At 46.9% G+C, this 23,439-nt stretch overlaps 1 protein-coding gene across 4 annotated transcripts in view; it reads left to right on the top strand.

Moving 5' to 3' along the window:
• The first annotated feature begins 4,921 nt into the window (after positions 1–4,921).
• Positions 4,922–23,439, top strand: part of STK11 (serine/threonine kinase 11) — a 116,808-nt gene continuing 98,290 nt past the window's right edge. For 2 of the 4 annotated variants that reach the window (XM_049807921.1, XM_049807922.1), the window contains exons 1-6: positions 5,114–6,676; positions 16,746–16,829; positions 20,681–20,770; positions 22,004–22,136; positions 22,608–22,744; positions 23,266–23,393. In XM_049807921.1, the coding sequence (XP_049663878.1) occupies positions 6,387–6,676; positions 16,746–16,829; positions 20,681–20,770; positions 22,004–22,136; positions 22,608–22,744; positions 23,266–23,393 (862 nt within the window). In that variant the 5' untranslated portion in view covers positions 5,114–6,386. Of the gene's footprint in view, positions 4,938–5,113; positions 6,677–16,745; positions 16,830–20,680; positions 20,771–22,003; positions 22,137–22,607; positions 22,745–23,265; positions 23,394–23,439 lie in introns of those variants that run through there. The other 2 variants (XM_049807920.1, XM_049807919.1) reach the window with 2 other exon arrangements.

Raw genomic sequence — 23,439 nt, 5'->3', positions numbered from 1 at the left:
TGCTGGGGCATCTGAGGATGCCCCATGTGTGCTGGGGGCAGCCCTGCAGTGAGACCCTGGCTCACCCCACACACCACCTGCCTATTCCTGGAGGGTCAGGTGGGATTTCACCCCTGGGGGAGCCTATTTTCCTGCCATCCTATTGGGGCAGGCAGCAGGACTGGCAGGGAGCAGAGTGCGGCTGACGCAACGCAGATATGGAGCTGCAGCTGAAGTGATGGGAGCTGCCTCCCGCCTGGGTTTCTCTGTGGTAGACGGTTTCCAATCAATCCTGCCCTCCTGCTGCTGGGAACCCGTCCCTCTTGGGAAGGGGAAGCACGGCACTTACCAGAATTTGGGGGATCGCTTTCCAGCACTCTGGACTCGGTGCCGAGATCGAAGTAAATCACATGTGGCCAGGCGCTATCATGAGAAAAGCCTGCGACGGAGCGGGAGGGAAATGCAGCGCTAGCAGGAGCCTGGGGGGCTTGGTGGGGCAGTCTGCTCCCGTGCACCCCCTCTTCTGCGCTCTGAAGATGCTCAGCAGCCCTTGGAGCCTCCCCTAGCTGCTCCTGCAGTTACGGGGCTGGGACACCCCAAACAAACCAGCAACGGAGCTGGGGTGAGACCCAGAGCATCGCTGTGCTCTGACCCCCCGTCCCTGGGGACCTGCTGAGCCTTTGGGATGGAGGGATGTGCTGTGACACTGCTCAGGCCCCTGAAAATGGGCTCAGGCCGCTCCTGCCTGTGCTTTGTGATCCCATGTGGTGCCAGTAGCTCTCGTGAAAAGGTAGAACTCATGGATTTGTCCTTTCCTGCCTCAAAATATCTGCTCAGCTCTTGGAGCTGGCACCCTGTGTGCGATTCCCAGCCGAGCCTGGCTCAATCCCTTTGCCAAAGGTTTTTTTTAACCTCTAGTGCAGTGGGGCCTGGGAGGAAGCTGCAGCTGCAAACATCTTGGTTCCTCTGCGTGTTTGGAAGCGGGTGTGCGGCTGGTAAATGCATGAACCAAGTGTGCCGGCACCTGCGACCAGCTGTTCCCTGGTGGGAGCTGGCATGGGATGGGCTGTGCCGGCAGCCTCTACCTACGCTGGAGTCGGCTGTCGTAACGCAAACCCTCGCCCCGGCGGTTTGGCATGGCACGTGCCCTCGTGCCGGCTGGGCTGGGGAGGAGACTGCAGCGTGCTCCGATACGTCCGGTGAAACCCTTCCTCTTGGGAGACCCTTCTAATGGCCCTATGGGGGGGGGAAACAGTGGTGTGAGGCCCAAACCTTATTAGACAGTGGAGAATCCCCATGGGAGAAGCACCTCTGCCGTTGCCAAGGCTGTCTGGGGCAGGCAGCCGCGCCAGCGCCCAGGCTGAGAACGGCCCGTCCCCCTCGGGACGTGCTGGGGTTTCTGGCTGGGGCGGTGGAGCCGGCCGCTGGGCTGCTATTTTGGAGGACACCCTTGCAGCTGTTTGGTCTCATCTGACCCCCCCACTGGCTTCCCGGGTGTCACCCCCCCAGTGCTGGGTGTCCCCTCGCTCAGGGCAAGGAGGAGGTGGAAGTCCTCCCACCGCCCGAAACCGGAGAGGGGCTCAAGGAAACCATGGACCTCTCCAAAACTACTGTGCTGGGGATTTATTTCATTGCCCTCTCTTTTTTTTTTTTTCGCCACAGGGGCTAGCAGGCTGTTTCTTAATGAAGGTAGAGGTTCCTATGTAACCACATCCCTTCCAGGAGAAGGGCTTAAAACATCACTGTCCTGGTTTTGGCTGCAATAGAGTTAATTTTCTTCTTAGTAGCTGGTACAGTGTGTTTTGGATTTAGTGTGAGACTAATGTTGATAACACACTGATGTTTTTAGTTGTTGCTAAGCAGCGCTTATCCAGAGTTAAGGATTTTTCAGTTTCCCCTGCTCTGCCAGCAAGCAGGTGAACAAGGAGCTGGGACGGAGCGTGGCCAGGACAGCCGACCTGAACCAGCCAGAGGGATATTCTGTGCCACAGGATGTCGTGCTCAGTATATAAACTGGGGGGAGTTGGCCAGGAGGGGCCGATTGCTGCTCAGGCATCAGTCAGCGGGTGGTGAGCAATTGTATTGTGCATCACTTGTCTTGGGTTTTATTTTTTCCTTTTTTTTTTGCTATATTCCTTTTCATTACAGTTATTATTATAATATTTTATTATTATTATATTTTATTTTGCTTTAGTTATTAAACCATCCTTATCTCAACCCACAGATTTTACTACTTTTTTTTTTTTCCCAATTCTCTCCATCCCACTGGCACAGGAGGAGCGAGCAGCTGTGTGGTGCCTAGTTGCTGGCTGGGGTTCAACCATGATGATCCCTTAATGCAAAATTCAAAATAAAGTAAATTGCAACTCACACAAAGGGAACTGTCAGGGATGTTTTCTCCAGTGTTTTCTTCTCTTTTTGTAACACACTGACCAAAAGCAAATGGCAACAGCTGGAAACTGTGTCAAACAAATAACAGAGCCTCTAAAAAAAACCAAACAAGCCCAGGCAGCTGCTTGCTCCCTTGCTGCTCGGGGCTGCTGCAGAGCTGCCCCTGGGGCTGGGGGGGGGGGTGGGGGGTGTGTGCAAACCCACCAGCCACCCTGCCTGGAGAGGGAAGGTCCCAACTCCCCATTTCACCCAGGTGTGAACTTTCCTGTAGAAATAAAAGGGGAAAAGAACAAGTTTTACACAGATTTCAGCACACTGTCTGGCTCACAGGGCGTTTTGAGGAATCCCTGCCTTTAATTGCCCTTAAACACGCACTGCTGGATGCATGGGACCGCTGACGTGGGCTGGGAGAGCTGCAGGAGCAGCTTTCCAAGGCGAGTGAGTGAGTATGGAGCCAGAGATGCTGGACTGGACATCGTACGGCCTTGAGCGCTGGCAGAGAGGGTGAGAATCTGTGGAAATGCTGGATCTATGGCACTGAGAAGATTTGCATTGCGTATCAGGAAAAAATCTCCCTCAGGAGATGCAGTTCAGCACCGATGCAGGCTGTGCTCGGGTGGGAAGCTTTCTAAAGGCTGGATGACTGCGTGCCAGAGGTGAGCCATGCTGGAGGCTGTCTCGGGGGGGACCGGAGGGCTCCTGGCAGTGCGTTTCAGCCCTGTGTTTCCAGGCCTGGCTGTGCTATGACGAAAGTCCCTGCCTGTCTGCTGCCTTTCCTGCCTGCTGGGGAGATAAGCTGTTTGGGCAGGATTATCTTTGACACGCACCATGTGCCTCCTGGGGCGATCCCTGGGTGCTCCTGCTGACATGCAGCAAAAGGCAAATGAATCGTTGTGAGATGAGAAAAGGGTGAGGGGGTCGGGAGTGTACCTGAGTGAAAAACACAAGCAATGTTGGTAAATTGCCCAGTAAAGGCACCTCCTGCAGCAAGAGCAATGTCCCTGGCTGTTCTCCAGGTGGGGAAAGGTCAGGATGCACCTGGTATCAGCTGGGGTTTTGGGATCACAGTGTGGCCTTTCCCCAACAGCCGAGCCTGCAGCCGGAGGAGGCTGTTGTGCTGATGAAGACGAGCGGTAAGGATTGCCTTCGGGTTTGAGGATCGGTAGGAGCATAAATGCTGCTTGCCATGCTTGACTCAATGGAAACCCTTCCCCAGCTGCGTTTTTTAGCAGTAACAGAAGTCTTCAGTGCCCGTGTTGACATCGCACAGCAGAGAGAAAACAGATGCCGCCTCCCAACCCCAGTGCTGGCTTCATTTCAGAGGCCTTTGCAGCTTCCCCGGTGCCTGTATCGCCTCTGAGGATTACAGATAAAACCCCTGTTCTGTTTTATTTACCATCCATTATTTATTATTATCCTGGAGCACGAAAACACGCTTTGGGACTGAATGTCCTCACCCAAGTGTGCTGGACGCATCGGGAGCCTTCAGTGGTGGTGGGGGGAGAAGCCAGTGAAGCGTGGTCTAATGAGGGAAAGACGGGGGAAATGGGACCTGAGTGGGCAGCGATGGTGGGAAAGGCCAGCAGCTGTCAAGGAGGGAAAGGGTGTCCTCGCCTCAGGAGAGCTGTCATAACAGAATTCCCTGCCTAGTGCTGCAGAGGTTTAATGCACGTTAAATTTCGCACGAAGCGCTGGCAGCAGAAGAGGCTCCTGAGAAAGACACGGTTTGTCTCAAGGGCGTTTGTGCCCTGCTTAAAAACGGGCGGTGCCGAATTACCGGCTGTTCCTCAAAGGTGAAGCAGCAGCTTCTCGGCCCCGCTCCACACCCACGGGTCTGCGGGACCTGCCAAAAGGGCCATACCTGGCAGGGAAGACACCCGGCAGCAGGAACCACCCAGCCCGGCCTGGACCGGCACGGCTGCCCTGGGCAGAGCCGTCTGGGACACACGAGGAGCTGCGCTGAGCTCGGCGGGCCCGGGGAACCGGCGCAGGGGGAGAGCGGGGAGGCCCCGGTTTCACCCCCAACCTCGCAGCTGCTGCAGGGCACCCCGAGCGCGGGCAGCCTGCGAGGACGGCGGCAGCAGGGCTGGCTGCCGGCAGGGCTCCGCGGCCCGGCAGGCCCCGGCTACCGGCAGGGCAGGCCCCGATCGCAGAGGCGGCGGGGACAGGCCCCGCGCCCCGTCGCCATGGCACCCGCTTCCCCTCCGTCCTTTGCCCTTTGCCCTCCACCGCCCCGCCGCCGCCGTCAACCCCGCCCCTGCCGGTGACGGGCAGCTCCCGCGGTCTATCACAGCGCCCCGCCGCCCGCCAGGGTAGGTGGGCGGGTCGGTAACGCAGAGAACCAACCGGAAGCGAAAGCCGTACAGCCGGCTCCGCCCCCTCGTTGCGCCGCCGCAGCCAACCGGCGGCCGAGCGGGTGGGGCGGGGCCGGTGCCGCGGCCAATGGGAGAGCACGTCGGTCGCCAGGGAGGTGCTGAGGCCCGGAGGGGGCAGCGGCGGGAGCGCGGCGGGGCCGGGCGGGGGCGGGAGGTAAACAAAATGGCGGCGGCGTGCGCGCTGCGGCGGGGGTAAAGGGGCGGCGGCGGGAGCTGGTGGGGCGGCTGTGAGCGGGCCCCTGGGCAGGGCCGTGGTGGCAGAGCGGGGGGGGAGGAGCGGCTGGCGGGGCTCCCCCTGAGGCGGGTGGGAGGGTGGCGGGAGCGCGGCGCCGGGACCCGGCCCGGTTCCCGAGCCTGGCGGCGGGGAGCGGGGTGGGGGGGGACACAGGACACACACAGGAGGCTGCCCGCCCCCTTCCCTCCCCCGACTCGGCAGCGGAGCGCGGAGGCCCCGGGCTGAGGGAGCGGCCGGAGCTGCCTGCGGGGCTCGTCCCCGGCCCGTGGGGGAAAGGCCCCGTCCCGGGCGGGCTCCCCCCGCCCCGCTGTGGAAGCGGGGGCCTTGGCTGAAGCGGGGGAGGAACCGGAGCTCACCTCCTCCCTGGGGAGGGGGACGACGACCCTTCCTTCCTGTCTGCGTCGCTAATTTGCTTGCACTCGAGGTGTTTTATCCCCTTTTCACTCCGTCCCTGCTGCCCCCGGAGGTGGCAGCGGGGTGTGTGTGTGTGCCCCCCCGACACTTGGGTGGGGGGGGAGAGCCCGGGAGGGGCTGGCATCACCTGACTGACCTTCCCTTGCTGGAAAGGGAATGGGGTGTTTTGGGTACTGGGCAAAGAGAATTACTTCCTCTTGGTTGTTCCCGTTTTAAGGTGGGTCGGTAAAGCTGTAGTAGGTTTTGCGTTGTCTGACACCGGCTGACACCAGGACCAGTGGTGGTGACACATCATGTGCCAGGCGGAATCCAAGTGGTTGAAGGATGCCCCTGGGAGATCTTGATAGGCACCGAAGGCCTCAAACTTTTGTAGGCGTGAAAAGCGGAGACGTTAGAATTGTTTCTGAAAACTCCTTCAAAGAAACTTGGTTCCAGCTTCCAAACGGCTGAAGAAAAAAACCCCATCTGTGTTCATAGCTGGACGGTGAGGACAGCAGGGCAGAAACGCTTCCCCTGCCATCCAGTTTGGAGTTGGTGACTATGATCTGCTAGGAATGGAAAGTCACGAAAGAGACTCAGTAATTGTCTGTTTTTATGTGGCGGCCTAAAGTCCCAGAGGATGACCTAGCACTTAAGAATCAAACTGGGCCAAGTTAAAGGCCAAGTTGACTTGAAGGAACCCCAGTAGTGGGACCAGGTCAGAAGCAAAGCAAGTCCCAAACTGAGTGTATCTGGTCAAAGATATATATTCTTTTTAAAAGACATTGTGTTACTGGAGCCAGGCCTGGATCTTTTAGCATCCAGTTGAGCTGGAAGCAGCTCATAGGTTTGTTTTGGTTTTGGGTTTTTTTTGTTTTTTTTTTTTTATTCATGTTTGTACAATCTTCTGGATTTTTTTTTTCAAGAAGGAGTAAAAGGGAGTGTTGGAAACTAACAAACAGGATTAAAACCCTGAGCGCTTAAGGAAAACAGGTTAAGGAACTTAATCCAGGATGGATATGCAGGAGCCACAGCAGCTGGGTATGTTTGCAGAGAGCGAGCTGATGTCTGTGGGGATGGACACTTTTATCCATCGCATTGACTCTACGGAGGTCATCTACCAGCCCCGGCGGAAAAGGGCAAAGCTTATTGGCAAATACCTGATGGGAGACTTACTTGGAGAAGGGTCTTATGGCAAAGTCAAGGAGATGTTGGACTCTGAAACCCTCTGTAGGAGAGCTGTGAAAATACTAAAGAAGAAGAAGTTACGCAGAATTCCCAATGGGGAGGCAAATGTGAAAAAGTGAGTAATATTTCCAGTAACTGGGAACTAAGGGGTTAAACTTTGTCATTATTTTCCAGCTGAAGTTCTGTATCATTTTAACTCACAACATGGCTTTCTGCTGTGGAAATGCTTCCTAAACCATAGGTATTCAGGAATCTCTTTACCATTGAACTGCAGCCAGTGCTCAGTTGAGGTTAGGAACAGGGAAAGGAACTCGTTCTCAAGGGCCAGGGAGGCAGGTCTGTCTGTGCCAACAGGCAGCCTGTAACACTCGCCATTTTTTGAGTAATACTGCTTAAAGAATAAAATAGTATTTCTTGAAGAAATTCCTCTTTAACATTTAACCTTGAAGAGGTAAACTGTGGTGCTGTCAGCTAGGAAAGGTGAGAGGTGGTGTAGCTGAGAGTGCAGAAATGCACTTTGTGTGGTTCCATTCTGCGTTCTTTGTGTACCCATCTAGGCACGCGTGGCTCTTGAGCTCTTTGGGATGGCAATTACTGTTCCCACCCGTGTAGTAAGTGCCTGGAACGTGATCCAATGGGTTGTGCATCCAATGGGCATAGGAAGTACTGTTTGGGGTTTTTTTTCTCCATTTCATTTCTGACTAATGAGTTTGGGAAGTAATTCAAGGCTCTTTTGAGTTGATTTCTGCAGCTGTAAAATGGGGTCAAGGGTTGTCAACTTCTTTTATTTCACTGACTCAAGATCTGTGCTTGGAAGCTTTCAAAGTGCCAGTTACATACTGATTAGTCAGGGCACAAGTAACTAATTAAAATTAACTGTGGGAGAAGCCTGGTGTTACACTGACTCTGTAGGGCCTGGTGTATGAAACTTTCCCTTTTCTCGGGGCTGTGCTCGGCTTGCAGGGACCTCGCAGCCAGTTGTGTTTTCTGCAGCAAGCAGTTTGTCACAGCCCTGCGAGATAGTTGTTTATCTGCTGTGAAGGGGAGCCTTTTGCAGCCAAAACAAACTATTTGCAAGGGTTTATCTCATAGTGGGAGGGAGAACCTGCGAGATGTTTAGAAGACTCTTATATTGCGTCTTTAGCTGTGGTGTGCTGAGTGTAGAGCCCTGACCTAGCAGAGTCTTGTTTCTGTTTCTCAGTTTGGTTTGAGTTTCCGAGCTCAGCTGTGAGATATTTCACATCCTGTACTGGGACTTCTGTCAGTGAGCTGTTTAAGTTTGCCTTCTAACCTTCAGTGACAGGCTTAGCTATGGAATAGTCACAAATCCTAATGCTGGGACCTCCCTTTCCCTCCTTTGCTGGCTCAAGTTCAGAATCAGAGTAAACTGTTGGTTAATATGTAATAATGATTCTTGTTTTTCTGGTAAAGGCATGAGTGCCCCTTTCTACCCTTGCCCCCTCCTTCAGTTACATCAAGAGCTTCTACTGAAGAAGGGGGAGATTGTTTCCTCCTTAGTGAAACTTTTAAGTTTAAATTTTTCACTGCTGTAGTGAAAAAAGACTTGCCAGATACTGGGAGAGTTTTCTGATATCGGAACCATGGTAATGGTCCTCTGTCCTGAAGTGAACTCTGTAGAAGTTTTATTCATGCACAGAGGCTGTCTGTGAATGTCTTGGTTGGTTTCATCAAGGTTAGTTATTAAAGCAGACTAGCTAAGCACCACTCTTTTGCTGTGGATGTTTTTCTGGCTCAGCCGCACCTGCTTCAAAACACTGAGGCAGATTTTAGACGTCTTGTAATGAAGGTTTACTTTAGTTCAAGTTCTTATTTTTGTCACCTTGTCCTTTTCTCTTTGTCCACCTATTTGTTTGCTGTGCCTACTTCTTCAGTGGTGAATTTTTTTAAGGCAAAATGTTGTATTTTTGTGGTACCCTAGTACTGTGGCACTGTGACCTTATCAATACCCTTTGGCACTACTGTGACAGGCAGCGAAAGCTGTCTCCACTCTGAATAAACCTGTTGTCGTGAGATACATCATCAAACCCATATGGTTTGACCAGTCGGTATGGATTGGGGGGAGCAAACTGTTGCTGTATTTCCAGGTAGTGGTTGATTGCTAACATTATTTTTTTCAATGTCACATTGCTTGGCCAGACTCCATTAAAATTTCACTTTCTACAACTGCATTTGAGCAGCTTTGCTGAGCAGTTTGTACCTAGCAAACTACCCACATGTAATAGAACAGCAGAAAATCAGTTTGTGGACTGAGTCATACCATTAGGTTGTCCTTTCTTTCTTGAAAGCTATTAATAAGTGCAGTAATAAGTAAATATGTAATTCCTGTGTTACAGTGAGGCCTGCTTCCAGTCCCACTCACATCCTTATCTATACAAGGATGTCAGCAGCTCAGTACATGTGAGAGATGAGTGTGATTAGTTGTCTAATCTTTGTAAACATCCCGACTTCAGTTAGTGCACTTTGAGATTAAAAATCTCTTCATCTGCCACCAGAACTAGACCGCTGCTTGGTGCTCTCTCTCCCTGTCAGTGCCTCCAGTGCTATGTGCAAGCAGAAGGCTCTTCCAAAGTATCTGCATTCATGGTAAATGAAATGGTCAGGAACAAGAGTCTTCTGAATCCTTAATGAATTGTTTTCTCTGCTGTACCACATAATCATAATCACTGCATAATGTCTTAACTATTAGTCTGTTCTCTGGGGGTTAATGTCTTCATATAGGGCTGCAAATGTGCTAAAAGTGCACTGGCAGAGGGTCTAAGCAATTAGGACATGTGTTCAGGCTTGGTTTAAAAGTCCTTATCTCTTGGAAGTGACCATTTACTATTTCAGTCTCAAAGTACCTTGTTGTACAGTTTTCTCTTAACTGCAAAGACAGTGCCTGTTCTTACTAAAGTGATCCTCCAGCATTTCTTACCATACAGGAAAAAGCTACCTTTGTGACTTGGTTACAGAGATGTAATTGAATTATTATGATGGGCTTGTGCCTCTGCCGTTATCACAGGATGCCTCAGTATTGCTGCTGCTGTAGTGAAGAGGAAACTTGCGTTGATAGCGTGTCATCAAAGAAATTACCTAGAAAATGGTTCCTAGACTGTTGGCCCTTGGGTAATTACATGAGCAAGTAATATACAGGGATTAATGACAGCAAGGGAGAGCACAATAACAATGAGCTGCAGAGGATCATACAGGTCTGTGCTGCACGTTGGGGACCCTAGATATGTGGGACTGGTGTTACAGCTCGGGGAGCTCTAACTGTTAATGCCATTTTTGTGTTACTCCTTACTTATGTTTGAAACTGCAGCCTTGTCCTGCGTGTGCAGGCTGGTTGTCCCACCCCTGTCTCTTGGTGCAGTAACAGAGTTCTGGGGACCTAGAAATTAGGACTGAAATATGTTTGAGATTTATGTAAAATTGAATTATTATGCTCTACCCTAAAATACTCCAGTTCTGCCACTGAAAAATGAGCCATTTAGGGATCTGTGAGTCCTGGTGAGGATGTCGAGTGTTTAAATGCGCAAGGCATTTCCCTAAATCCATCTAGAGAACCTTCATTTCTCTTCAGTTACTTTAGAGAAAGGTTTTGGGGTGCCTTAGTCAACCAGACAGTACTATGGCTAATTACTGCTTCCAGTTAATACAAAAAAAATTAGTTTAGTAGGATTGCCAAAAAGATGAAAGAAAATTTGGAAGACTATTTGTCTCGAGCAGCACAAGTTTAATAAAACTGTGTGCTAATAGCCTCACATTTTAATTAAGTGTTTGGGACTTTCTGCGCGTATCCCAAGTGTCTTGTACTGTACTTACCATGCTCAGTGATTACTTAGATTTGAATATATGCTCATTAGAATTCCTCAGAGGTTTAAAATGTGTAGTAGGCCTGTACTTCGGCAGTTTGCTCCTTGGGTCTGCAAATCAAGAGTCTTGCACCTCAAAACATGGACAGTTCTGCTGAAGGAAGGACTTGTTGCAAGCCACAAAGGCGTGTGCTTTAGACGGAGATGGACTAAAGCTGACTCATCTGATTTCCTGTCCCTCCTAACTAAAAAGGTCTGCTGTATGTAACTGGGTGGCTCTTACTTTCTTTGCTAAGCTGGATATTTGCTTGGGTTCAGTGGCAAAATGTTAGAAACTGTAATCCATAGAAGAGCGTGGGTAGCTGTGCTGTGGTGGATATAGGGCTTGTAATGTCAGACATCCCTTCTAGGAGTGTGATGTGGATGGAGGCCTGGAACTAGTAAAGAGAAGTAACACTGTGATCTTCACCTCCCTTAGTAGCCTCTTGGTTTCACAAACACAGTTCTGGAAGTAGGTGCTGGCCTGCCTGTTGCTCTCAGCTTCTTGCAAGGTGAGAGCTGTCAGGGTTCAGGTTGCTGTGTTTGGTGGCAGAGGGTATGCTCTGATCTGTGTCTGCAGCATTTAACCTCTCAGCAGCTTCTGGGTTGCACATAAAGGAAGAAGTGTGGTGACCACAGTGGATGTTTCTGTATCTTGACATGTTGCGTCCTTAGGGGAGGGAGAGGTAGTGGGAGTGTGGTGGAGATGCTATAATGTTCGCAACATGATTTGGGGTAATGGCTGGAGAAGAACCATTTGGATACTGAAACTTGAAAGGTGTAGATCAGCACTGGATTCATCAACACATAATGTCAACCCCTCCCCATGTCAGATGTACATTCAGATGTGTGAAGCTTAGTTTGCAGAAGGAAATAGTGAAGTGCTCTGCTCAGTCTCTTATCTGAAATATCACTCATGCTTGTGAGAGTGAAGAGGTGCAGCTTCTCACGTGGATGAAAATGACAAGTTGCATCCTTGCAAGTGGAGGCTAATTTTTAGGTGAAATAAACAGGAAAAAGCTGTTCTCAAGCTAGACCTTAAATAAGTTAATCTGCTTTCTGGCATATTGGGGATACTGACTTGTAATTAAAATTTGTTTTGGCTATACAGGATTACAAAATCAATGTAAATAAATGCATCATGTAGTTGTTCAGTTGCGTAAAGACCAAACGAGTCCTTTGTAGCAATTGGCAAGAATGGTGTTAGTGGATTTATGGTACGTGCCAGAACTGGCATATGGAGCTGTTCTTTGTGTGCGTCTCCTAGCCCTTCACTGTGGCACCCGTGCTACGGTGGAGGTGTACCAGTTCCTTGTGCCTGGTTCCTCAGTACCACATGCTGTATGTAGAGAGCTTGAGATGGGCCATGGTTGTGTGCTGAAGAATAAAGGAGTGGGTGAGGGTAAGCTTCTCCCAGGCTGAAGACTCTCACTGCAGACCTGCTGCAAACCCTCATTTCTGACATATGATCTGACCTGGTAGGTAACATGGAAAAGATTCACCATCACGCATCTCCAGTAAAGTCCTATAAACTTAGACCTGTGGAGGAACCTTGTCAACCAAAGGAAGGGAATGAATCTTTTGGCTGTATTGTTCATTTTTATTTAAACAAGAATGGCTTTGATGAAACTGAGGCTTGAAACAAACCGTAGAAAGAATGCTAAATCTTACATTGCAGATGCGCTCCAGGAAAGAATGTCGTCTTTCCAGGCTATCCCTGGCATCTTCCAAAGTCATGTAGCACATAGTACAAGTAGGCAGCTTTGCTATATATGGTTCTGAGCAACACCACCACCATCCTGTTATTTGCCAAAGCAAGGTACCTTGCTAGGGATAAGTCTTCATCTGGCAGGATGAGCTTAGTGGGTCTGACAGAACCACACAGAAACTTGTACTTTGAAGCAAGCCCCGTACTCTGGCAGTCTGTCTTGTCACACACTTGATGGCTTTCTAGCCTGGAAAGCTAGGAACAATTCCATAATGGAGACTATTCGGGCCACATAGTAGTGGTGTTAAGGAGGATGGGTATGGAGGTGATTACCGCATTACAGAAAGCACAGCCTAACACCCTTGCTGGCATTCTCCCTTTCTCTCCGTGTTGGAGAGGGGTCTGATCTCAAAAGCAACTGTTGTGATTTAAATTTCATGTTAAATTTTAGAGGTAGCAAGGAAAAGAGGCAGAGTTGCAGCAGCTCAAAAGGTATCCTGAAAATCTGAGCAGATTCACTGGGCTAGTATAGGAAAGGCAGGAAGCTGCCTTGCCTTGGTTGAGAGGAAAGGCAGCAAACTGTAGGCATGCAAATCTCTCTTTCCCAGTACTGTCAATTGAAATGCTGTTCTGCAGGCAAATTGCAAAGCAAGCTGTGGGCTGGGGTGGTTTTTTTGTTGTTAATTTTGAAAAAAGTAAATGTAGGCACCTTCTGATGAGGTGAGCACCTATGTTCACTTACTTGGTGAAGTTTGAAAACTGAAATGGAATCAGAGGTGACTGTGGTCTGGCTGTCTCTGTTCCTCAGTTGTTCTAGAATGCAAGAGTAGCTAAAAATAGAAGTAATCTTTCCTCTGGGAAATGGGCTGCTTGGCCTCTGCCCCAGAGGTGGGTGCACTTCACTGGCATTTTAGATTGGTTCACAAAGTTCTTCTGGAAAAATAAAATCATTACAGAAATATGAAATATTTATTAGTCCATTGAAGGTGGAAGGAGTTAGTATTTGTGCTTTCAAGCTGTATTACAGGGAATGAGCTGTTGGGATCAGGATTTTAAACATGTTCTTAATATTGGAAGCTTGCTTTGCCTTCACAGCAAAGTAGTCTTATTTTAAAAAGTATGTGTGTTCACTGCCTCTCTTGCCAGCTTGGTCTGAGCACTCAGCCTGTCTCCCTTCATTATGCAGGAACTTCTTAGACCTACACTAATGCTGGCTGCAGTTTCTATGCTAATTTAATCCACTTCAGCCTTTTGGTCATTACTATAATTAGAGCAGCTGCATCACTTTGCAAATCTGTCTGCCATTTAAAATAAACACTCTTCTGAGCTTTGCCTTATCCTAGGTTTCTGTTGAGCTATCATAATGTTGTGTTTTTTTAAAGCCATATATGATAAAGGAAGAGTGTCTGGCCCAAACTTTGGTAGTGAAGTAATTAATACTACTGCTCAGGGATCCTTAAAAGATCTTTAAAAAAAACCTGCTTGCATTCCTGCATCTTATGAGCCTTTTGAAGGAGCAGTTACTGGTTTGTTAATCAGATGTGATGCATCAACAAGCCTTTGTACTGGCCACAGCTTGTTGTTAGAGGCTGGCTAATTGTGCAGGCAAGGGGTGAGTGCCTTTCTGAGCTTGGTGTGTCATGTGTTTGGGCAGAGGCTCTTGCTTCCGAAGCTGTGCTCTGAATTCCTTGTAATGCTGCTTTCAAGAGTCCTAACTGTTGAAATGTAACCCTGCTTCTTAAAGCAACTTACTAAATAGTAAGAGAAAGAAACTGGAAAGAAGAGTTTATGTACAGTTTAGCACAAGCCCAGAATTGAGCAGCAAAAGAACAAAGTGAAGAGCAGTATCTGTGCTTCCAGACACTGACAGAACCACCCTGACCTGACTGTCCTGATCCTCCTGTTTCTCATCTTCATAGCTGGCATCCAGTGGGATTCTGCAGGCTGAGTTTAATGCAAAAGATACTAAAATGTGGTTTGGGGCACAGTACAAAATCCCAAGAGACAAAGATCAAAACAGCTGATAGGAGATGACATACAAGGGTCCATTTTCATAGCCAAGGGAAGATGTCTCCTCACTGTTTTATATTCTTTATTCCCCACAAATAGGATTCAATTCAGATCTCTGAACTGTTCAGTCAAGTTAAGTTAGGACTAAAGTTTGGAAGAAATGGAGTTATTAGCTGGAATTCCTGTTTCTGACTCATTCTTGAGACTAATGTTGCAATTCTTATATTGGTTGCTTCGTTTCTGAATTCTCCTGGAAGTTATAGCTTTATTAAAGGGCACTATGAAACTGCCTCAATAGTTGGCTACTGCACATGAGGAATTTGATGTGTCTTCCGGATGATTTCTGTACTAGCTCTACTGTAAAGACACTTAAACTGATCTCCCAAATGGACTAGTGGACTGGCCAGGTCAGGGGTCTTTGGCCTGCAACCCCGATGCTGAACAGCTGCTTGTATGTTGGTTTTGATGGTGCTCAGGGGTGGGCAGCCTGTAGCTGTTAAACTGTGCATGGCTTCCCAGCAGCTCTGTGTGGTTTGTGTGGCAGGGAGCAGGGCTGTGTTGGGGTGGGAGGTCTCCAGACAGCTCATGTCGGGAGTGAGGAGGTGAGCTGGAGGGGTGCTGAGGTAGAGTTTGGAGTTGCTGGGACCCAGCCAAGGCTGGCTCCACAGGGCCTGGTGGGAATGCTGGGAGGCTGTTGTCATCTCCCACCCATCAACTTCTCTGGAGTTCTTGCATCCCTCAGCTCGTCTCCTGGCTGCGGGAAGCTTTTGGTGCAGGGCTTCTCGGGTCAGGAACACTGGAGACTCGCTGCCCCTTTGGCAGCCTCGGCAGGTTGGCTGTCTTCCCCTTTACGGCTGCAGACCGTGTGCGTTGTGCAAGATGCAGTGCTGCTGGAGATGCACTTGTCTCTTGTTGCTAGTGAGATACCTCTCCTGGTTTTTCTGCAGCTTATGTGTTCTGTAGAAAATAATGTTCTGCTGAACAGCCCCTCTTCAGATGAATTTCATGTGGTATAATAAAAAAATCAATTTGGTTTTGTTTGTTCATGTCTTTAGTAGGTTAGCCAGTTTCTGATGGTTTTATATTTATGTTTAAATTAATTCTATCTGTTCATAATCCAAGAGCTATCAGAAGGAATTCCTTGTTAGGTGCAGAAACTTTTTATTTCTTTTTTTTGGCAAGTAACTAATATTCAAGTTGCTTCCCAGCTAAATAACAGAATTTGTGCTGAAATGGGCTATGTAGTGTTAACTGCTTTGCCACATTTGGCACTGGGCACTGCCTGCGACAACAGGAGCACACCTAACTGCACGACGCTGCCTTGCACTGACATCTGTGGGGGTTGTTCCTGGTCACGATGCTGATTAAAAACGTACCCTGAAGTACAAAGACTGGAAGCCCAAGCAAATTTATTTCTGCTCTTGTAACTACAGATGACATGTATAAAGAAGCACGAAGTGCAAACATAAAAGGTTTGTCTTGGAAGTGACTGTCCTAGATATTATGGTAAACACTAATGTAGTGCATCTTTAGGGGTTTAACTGAAGAGACTGATAGTGAGCTAAGCTTCCAACAGTCAGCGTTGTTTGAAAAGCTTTAATTGGAAGGAAGCTGATAAAGCTGCATCTTTGACATGCAGAGCAAATCAGGGTAGGCTTTGACTTGCCTGAGCAGTTGACAGGGCAGTGTTTCAGTTCCAATTATACCTTTCCTTTAGTCAGCACTAGCTTTAACTGGGAATGGTGAGGCATTTGCCCAGGGCCATAGGGAAGGGTGTGAGTTGAGAAGGGGACCGCAGGGGACATGGTAAACCCGTCTTAAATGGGTGGGAGGAGGAGGCTTGGCTTGCTGCATCAGGCCCTTGCAAGCCCAGTGCCAGTGCTGCTTGTGGAGGTGGGGGGTTTGCAGAGTGTGTCCTCAGGTTGCTTTCTCTTTCCACACAGCCTGGTGTCTGAGGGTCCAGCAGGATCTCACCAGGTGTTTTCTGTGGGCTGGCTCAGCACGATGCACTTCTGCTCAAGCTTGCCATTGTCTTTTTCCTGCTCACTTTGAATGGAGCTGTTCGGCTGTCAACGTCCTACTGTTGACCAGTCAAACAGCTAAAGGGGAGCACCCCACAGATTTTGTGGGGAAAACCAGAATAATGTTTACATTGGCGTGCAGAATAAAACTTTCTATTAGCAGAAGTAACACAGCCTGCGTTGAATGGCACCAAAGCATTGGCACAGGGCATTCTTGCAACCAATTTCATGTCCAGCACAAAGGTAGGTTGCTCCTTAGGCATGGTTCTCCTGCTGTTGTTTACCGATGTACTAAAATTCCTGCCCAGAGAAAACTGACTGGCTGTGTAATGTTAACTGAAAGGGTGCTTGTTTATAGTCCTAGTCAGTGACCAGTAAGTATTTTCATGGTCTAACCTTGGAGTAATGAATTCAAGAACACACAAGACCTTCTGTCAAACAGCATGCATAGGTAGTCTTAGGTGAAGCAGCTGGGACTGATACAGTTTGAAGTGTCTTTAAAATCTATGTGATTTAGAAAACGTTAATATTATTCCATAGTAAGGAAATAAGCTTTTTAAACATAACTTTTTTCCTTTTCTCTTCCTGCAGGGAAATTCAGCTCCTGCGACGATTACGGCACAAAAATGTTATCCAGTTGGTAGATGTCTTATACAATGAAGAGAAGCAGAAAATATATCCTTTTTTCACACAGTTGTTAATAAGGTTTGAATTCCCATTGTTCTCTGCTATAGTGCTGAATCATTATACTTCTACTTTTGTTAAGGCCGTTTTGAGTGTTTCTTAAGCTTAAAATTGCTTTCCCTGATATTAAACATACTGTGTGTCTGGAATACTTTCCACACAAGTACATTTTCTTAAGTTTCTCAGCTTCCCAGTTAGCAGACGAAACATTGTCCCCAGGTTACTGATGCAGGGCTGGGGTAGGGGACAACTGACCCTCAAATAGGGTGTTTAATTTTGTGACCTTAGCAATTTGGAGATGAAAAAAAAGCTGTGGATCTGTCATTTCTAACCTCCTGTCCTAGCTGTGGTATATGTTAGTGCTTTTTTTTTCCCCTGAAGATGGACCTTTTATTGTCTATGGTATGTGAAATCAATTTTTTTAATGCTTCTTCCTTTAAGTCCTTGGCAGGGGTTTAGTGTTTTTTTTTTCCTTTCACTCAAAATAAGAAAGAAATCTACTTGTTTGGTGGCATCTGGATGCCTGCAACTCTCTCCTTCCCTTTGGAGGGTCTGGACTGCTGCAGTGTTGCCTTTTCTGTGGGCAGTTGGCATGCTTTGCTGCTGGTTATCCTTAACAAGATAAGATGAACTCCCGAGCCTACTCAAGCCTCCTCTGTTTTGTTGTTTGCGTGAAAGTCCCTTGTGATACCGCTTTAAGTGACCTAAAGCTTGTAACAGGCGTGAGAGATTGAAAGCATATTGCTCCTGTGAGATCTACAGCCCAGCTTTTTGAGACTAAACTGCTCAGTTCTTGAATCAAAGCTGTGGCTTGTGATCTTGGTGCATCTTTCAGACTTTAATATGTTATTCCAGTGCACTGTGTCCCCCAAGTGTGCATAGATACTGACCAATGTAATTATATGCCTTTAACTTGCAAGTGAGTAGCTGGTTTTCTTATGAGTCTGCCACACTTAGACTTAAACCAGTTTGTAAGTTTATTGAGCTCATCTGTTGTAGTACATGTTATAAGTGGTTGCTTTTATTTTTGACAGTGTTTTCTAAATACTATCTTCCAATTATAGTACTTCAGAAAATGGGTAATTTAATTGTGTGCTTTAATTAGGTCAAATACTCTGCCACCAAATCATTAGGATAAAAAAGGCGTGACAATTTTTGCTTGTGTTTTGTAGCCTTAGCAGACCGAAGGGACTGCAATTCAGTTACTGTCTATAGAGAGATACCTTTTAATTAATAAAGAATCTGGGCTGCTAAAGGAGAAGCATAGGGGAAAAAGAGCCCGAGAGAGACCTCATGTGTCGGTAACAGGTGATGACAACCCAAAATGGTCATTCAGAAATGTGACCTCTAAGCCAGGAAGGATGTTCCTTGCTTTACTTTCTGAACAGTAGTGTTTGAAAAAGAATAAATTGTTTTTCAGTACTTTTCCCTTGCAAGTATAGGTTGGCTTCACTATTTTTATCTGCTTCTACACTCTTAGTTTGTTTCTATAAGTGCTTATTCTGTGCATGTGAGTGGCAATAACTAGAGAAATTTGTTGTTTTCAGTGGGGCTGGGAGCACAAATTAATCCATGATCATGTTCTTACTTAACCTTTCTCCAGCTTTTCATTGACACTGCTGGTGCCTGTGCAGCATGGCTGAGGATGTGGCAGTACAAATGCTTGTGCAGCTGCATGGTAAAGAGGTTTGGGAACAGATCCAGCTCGAAAGTAACTTTCTTTTTTAGGCTGGCTTCTCTGTAGGTCAGTTCCCTTGCTCATTTCACTGTATAGTCATGCACATGCCTGTATTAGTGCCTTGCAGGAAACAATGCAAGATGAAAGTTGAGTGAGGTATAGGGGAGTGTTGTCAACTTCACCCTTACTAATAAAGTCCTCACTTCCAGAATGACCATTGTAGCATTTGAAATTGGGCCTGTAGAAGAAGGAAGGATTCTGTTCTCACCTGAGTTTTCTGTTGCCTGATAGAAGTGGACTGCAGGCTTCAGCCATGTTTATACTTGGGAAGATAGTGTTTTAACAACTTGCCTGTCTAGTCAAGGCCTTCAATGATTTTATTTGCTAAAGAGAAAGCTGTGATGACTGGATTAAAAATATCAACTACATTTAGTATTTAATGGGCTGCTTTGATGACCTGCTGTGGCTGGGAATGCAGAGCTGCTGATGAATGGAGAACTAATCCAGGCAGAAAATAAACCCTGTTCAATAAGCAGCATCCCAGCTGGCACTCTCTCTGACAGCTTCTGTTACCAGTATGTGCAGTTGTGCGTGGGAGCAGAACCCTATTGATTAGCAGAATTGAGAGCCTCAGTCTTCTTGGGGCACCTGTAATAGATCTGCTCCAGCCTGAAAGTTTGTACTCTAATCTGGTTGATCAACCAGAGATGGATCAGTTACAAAAGAAGGGGTGAAAAACAGCCTGGCAGCTAGTGAAACCAAAATCAGTCTGTCCTTTGTACACGAGAACGAGAGCTGGGGTTTGCTTCCTGGGAGCTAGTCTATATAATCTACTGTTAGTATTATTGTCTGAAAGGTGGGACAGTTGATGTCTTCAACATCACTGTGATATAAGTAGTTCACAGATTTCTTCCAGAGTGACAAACGGTAGGGAAGAATTTTGGGAGCTCTTTCTGCTATTCTTGCTTCTACTGATTTACTGGCTGGCATTGTGCCCATCATAAAATCTTACAGTACTTTAGCATCCCTCTGAAGAGCAGCTCATATGGGGAGTGTAGCACAAATTCAGTGAGTTTGCAAGGTGTTTTGAGCTTCTGGATAGAGTGTGCTTCAAAAGGGCAACACAATCTTTAGCACAGATCCCACTTAAAAGTGCAGGTCATCCCTTTAGCCTCTCCTGCCTCAAGAGTTAAGATGGCACCCTGGGACATAAGCAACTTATTTTAGGTTTAGGTTAAGAAGGCATCTGCCAGGAATAATTAGAGTGAGTGGAGAACACGAGCTGCTTGTCTCTGCTCTTTATCTTGAAGGTGCACTCCCTTGGCAAAGCCACCAGATGTCTCAGGGTCTGTTCTTGCAAGCCCCTCTCAGCACACACTGCATTTAAAAGCCCGGGGAGGTGGAAGAAAACAGAGGCAATTATTGCTTTAGGTAGTTGTGTAGTTTCCTTTTTTTTGCCCCAACATTAAAGCTTAAGGAGCTGAAAACTAGAAGGTACTGCAAGGGAGCAAATGCTAAAAAGTGCCACCAGTTCTTGGCATTCTGTTGTAACTTTTTTTTATCCATGCAGTTTTGAAAAAAAGCTTCCCAGCTCTCTAGGGATCCTTTCTCCTGCTACTGAAATACTACCATGGGGATGGGGGTAAGCAGCAGCTGTTAAATAGTGCATACAGCAGTATCAGTTTGAAACAGGAAATGAATAACAAAATTTGGGGAAGGTGATGGGAGCTCACTGTTATGTCAAGTGCAGAACAGCGAGGATATTGGGAGAATATGCTACAGTCTGCAGCTCTTCTGCCAGGGTTACCTAACTTTTTGTAGCCACTTCAGAGTATTATCCTATTTCTGTCAGGCTTGTGAGATCTCCAACTTAATTTGTGGAGTTTGCATCCTGTTTCAGGTCAGGTCACAGAGTTGCAGCTGGTCATTAAGCAGAAGAATTTTCTCATGGGTTCTTTGCCGCCTCCTGTTAGACAGTTGGAGGAAGGTAGCTACCTGAGGAGGTGCAGCACAGCTGGGGCTCTACCTCTCCTGTGTGTGTACACCAGGTGACAGGACTGCCTGTGCAGCAGCTTTTCAGATGCACTGGAATGGGGCTGCAGTCCTCGTACAGCATTTGTCTGAGAAGTGTTTAACCTTGAAGCTTCCTTAACTCTGCCTTCACGTATATGGTGATGGAGTACTGTGTGTGTGGGATGCAGGAAATGCTGGACAGTGTCCCGGAAAAGAGGTTTCCAGTTTTTCAGGCACACGGGTAAGTACAGTTTTGTTCCTTAGGCTGCGTTAGCCTCTCATCACTGTGCTCTCTTGAATTCAAGACCACATTTTACTCTGTTGCTTAGACTGCTGGCTGCACTTTAAAGTAAAACTGGCTTTGTGTAATAACTGCATCTTTTACATCCATAAAAAAAAAAAGAAAAACTAATGGAAGTAGTGGCAGGGACAGCCCTTAAATTCTTGAAGAAAAACCATCTTTCTATTGAATTTTCTACTACTTTTGTTTTGCTTCACAAGATACATGACAACCCTTTCTGGCCCCTTTCCTTACAGCTCTGCCGTTCAGCAAAGATGGATGCAGTGGTGGAATCTGTAAGGACTTGCCCTGCCTAAATGGAGGCAAGCCATACAGTTCAGTGTCAGAAAAGAGATTAAAGGTCTTTGGATGGATTAAGGATTGGCAATATCCAGCATGATCTGTTGGCTTGTTTATTTAGTAGACAGGATAAGCTGAAGCCCCTTTCACTTTGCAAGTAAAAGAATCTTAGAATTCTGGAAATAGATGTAAGATTGTCATGTGTATCAAATCAGTGCAGACCAGCAAATCTGTGGTAACTATGTAATTTTACAGTCATATTTTAATTTTGTTTAAAAAAGGTCGCTGAGATTACAGATAACGTAAGTGAAATACAGGGACATTAAGTCAAGTATTATTTCTTAATATGTGAGATAAAAAACTCGTATGCACAATTGTTGCCAGGCTGTCAATGCATAATGCTTGTTACATTATAGTAATGGCCTGCCCATAGTCTCTGACAGTAAGTACAGCAAAACACTCCTTTCTACTGGCTAAAGGAAACTTTTTTTCCCCCACCCCATTAGAGCAACCTAAGCCACTGAAAGAGCATCTTTTGCTAGCTTAACTTAGCCTAGACTAAAGCAGGTATCAGAATTAACTACCAGGCCTGTGCCAGTGTGGTGCTCAGCACTTAGAAAATACACAGACTTGTGAAGAGGGCTTTGGTGTGGAGCAGCCCAGAGTCTGAAGTGGTTAGCACACTGCTGCAGAGCTCTGGCAGGTAACTTCTGGCTTTGTCAGAAGATTAAGTGCTGTTTCTTACACACCACAGTTCAATCTCAAGTTCCTCATCAAATGTAAATACATTTCCAGTTTGTTTCCAATAACAGCACTCTTTATTTATTATCAGTAGTTCATATAGTCTTAGTCTATGGAAGTGCTTGACTTTTTTTCCTCTAACTCTTTCTGCAGGTACTTTTGTCAGCTTATAGACGGCTTAGAATACTTGCACAGCCAAGGGATTGTCCACAAGGATATAAAACCGGGGAACCTCCTGCTAACAACCAATGGGACACTAAAAATATCCGATTTAGGCGTAGCAGAGGTATGTGAGGAGTGCAGCAAAGTCAGGAATGGGGGAAGCATGACATTCTAGATTTAGGTCACCTTCGTGGTGTCAGTCGATTTATTGTGCATTTCAGCTTCTGTTCTGTTCAACTTGCACAGTGCTGTAGAGTGACTCTGAATATTTATTGTAATTGGCAAAACACTTTTGTTGATAACAGCACAAAACTTCCATCCAGGAAGCATATAGAGGAAGACATCAATCTTAGACAAGCCCAAATGTGTGGTCAAATGGCAAGCTATATAACCTTACCCTTATTATATGAAGACTGTCTTAGCTAGGTGGGAGAGGTGCAAGAATTATCACTGTTGGCATGTAGTTGCTGTAGTGGCATGTTCTTGTGATATGTAAGTAGATGTCCAGTAGCAGAGTTTTCCCCTTTTGTTTCGCAGGGAAAACTTTTCTAACAGTTACAATTTGTTTGAAACTAATCAGTCTCATCTGCTGCAGGCATTGCATCCATTTGCAGAGGATGACACATGCAGAACGAGCCAAGGGTCGCCAGCATTCCAGCCACCAGAAATTGCCAATGGCCTTGACACCTTTTCAGGCTTTAAAGTAGACATCTGGTCCGCAGGGGTCACACTGTAAGTGCCTGTGCAGCATCCAGGAATTGCAATAAAAAACTACAAGCGCCCAAATAGCTTGGTCTTGAGCTATCTGCTGTCATCACTACTCTTCTGTATGTTGCTGGGGGGAGCAGGGAGGGTGTATGTGTGTTGGTCCCTTCTTCGGTTGGGTTTATGTTCCCCGAAGTACTTGTAATTCTGAAGAAAGTAATCTTTACTCTCAGTGAGTAACTCTGCCAGCCGTTTCTCAGCATCCGAGATACACAGCTACTGTAATAATAGAAACCACAAAGATCTCTAGTATTTATTTTTAAGTTTCTTCCATCCCAGCCTGTCAGGGAGATGTCTTGGTGGTTTTGACTCGTGTGAATGAAGAGGCTGTGATAAAGGAAGGCTAAGTTTAAAGAGGCATTCCAAATACTGTCAAATACTCATCTTTTAGTTTCATCTTGGCTTCTTTTGGTTTATGTAGTCACATAAGAACTGAACACATGTTCTGTATGCTTTTTCTCATACAGCTTCTTCTTCTGCCTTTACAGATACAACATTACAACGGGTCTATACCCCTTTGAAGGGGATAATATCTATAAATTATTTGAAAACATCGGGAAAGGTGACTACACAATTCCAGAGGATTGTGGTCCTCCGCTCTCAGACTTATTGAGAGGTGAGTCTCCCAACTGACTCTAAAAGGGTGAAATTTATAGATGCAA

Source organism: Accipiter gentilis, chromosome 8 (genome assembly GCF_929443795.1).
Source record: "Accipiter gentilis chromosome 8, bAccGen1.1, whole genome shotgun sequence".
Lineage (NCBI taxonomy): Eukaryota > Metazoa > Chordata > Aves > Accipitriformes > Accipitridae > Astur > Astur gentilis.
Note: the sequence above shows the minus strand (reverse complement) of the source record. Positions and strands in the feature narration are given on the sequence as shown.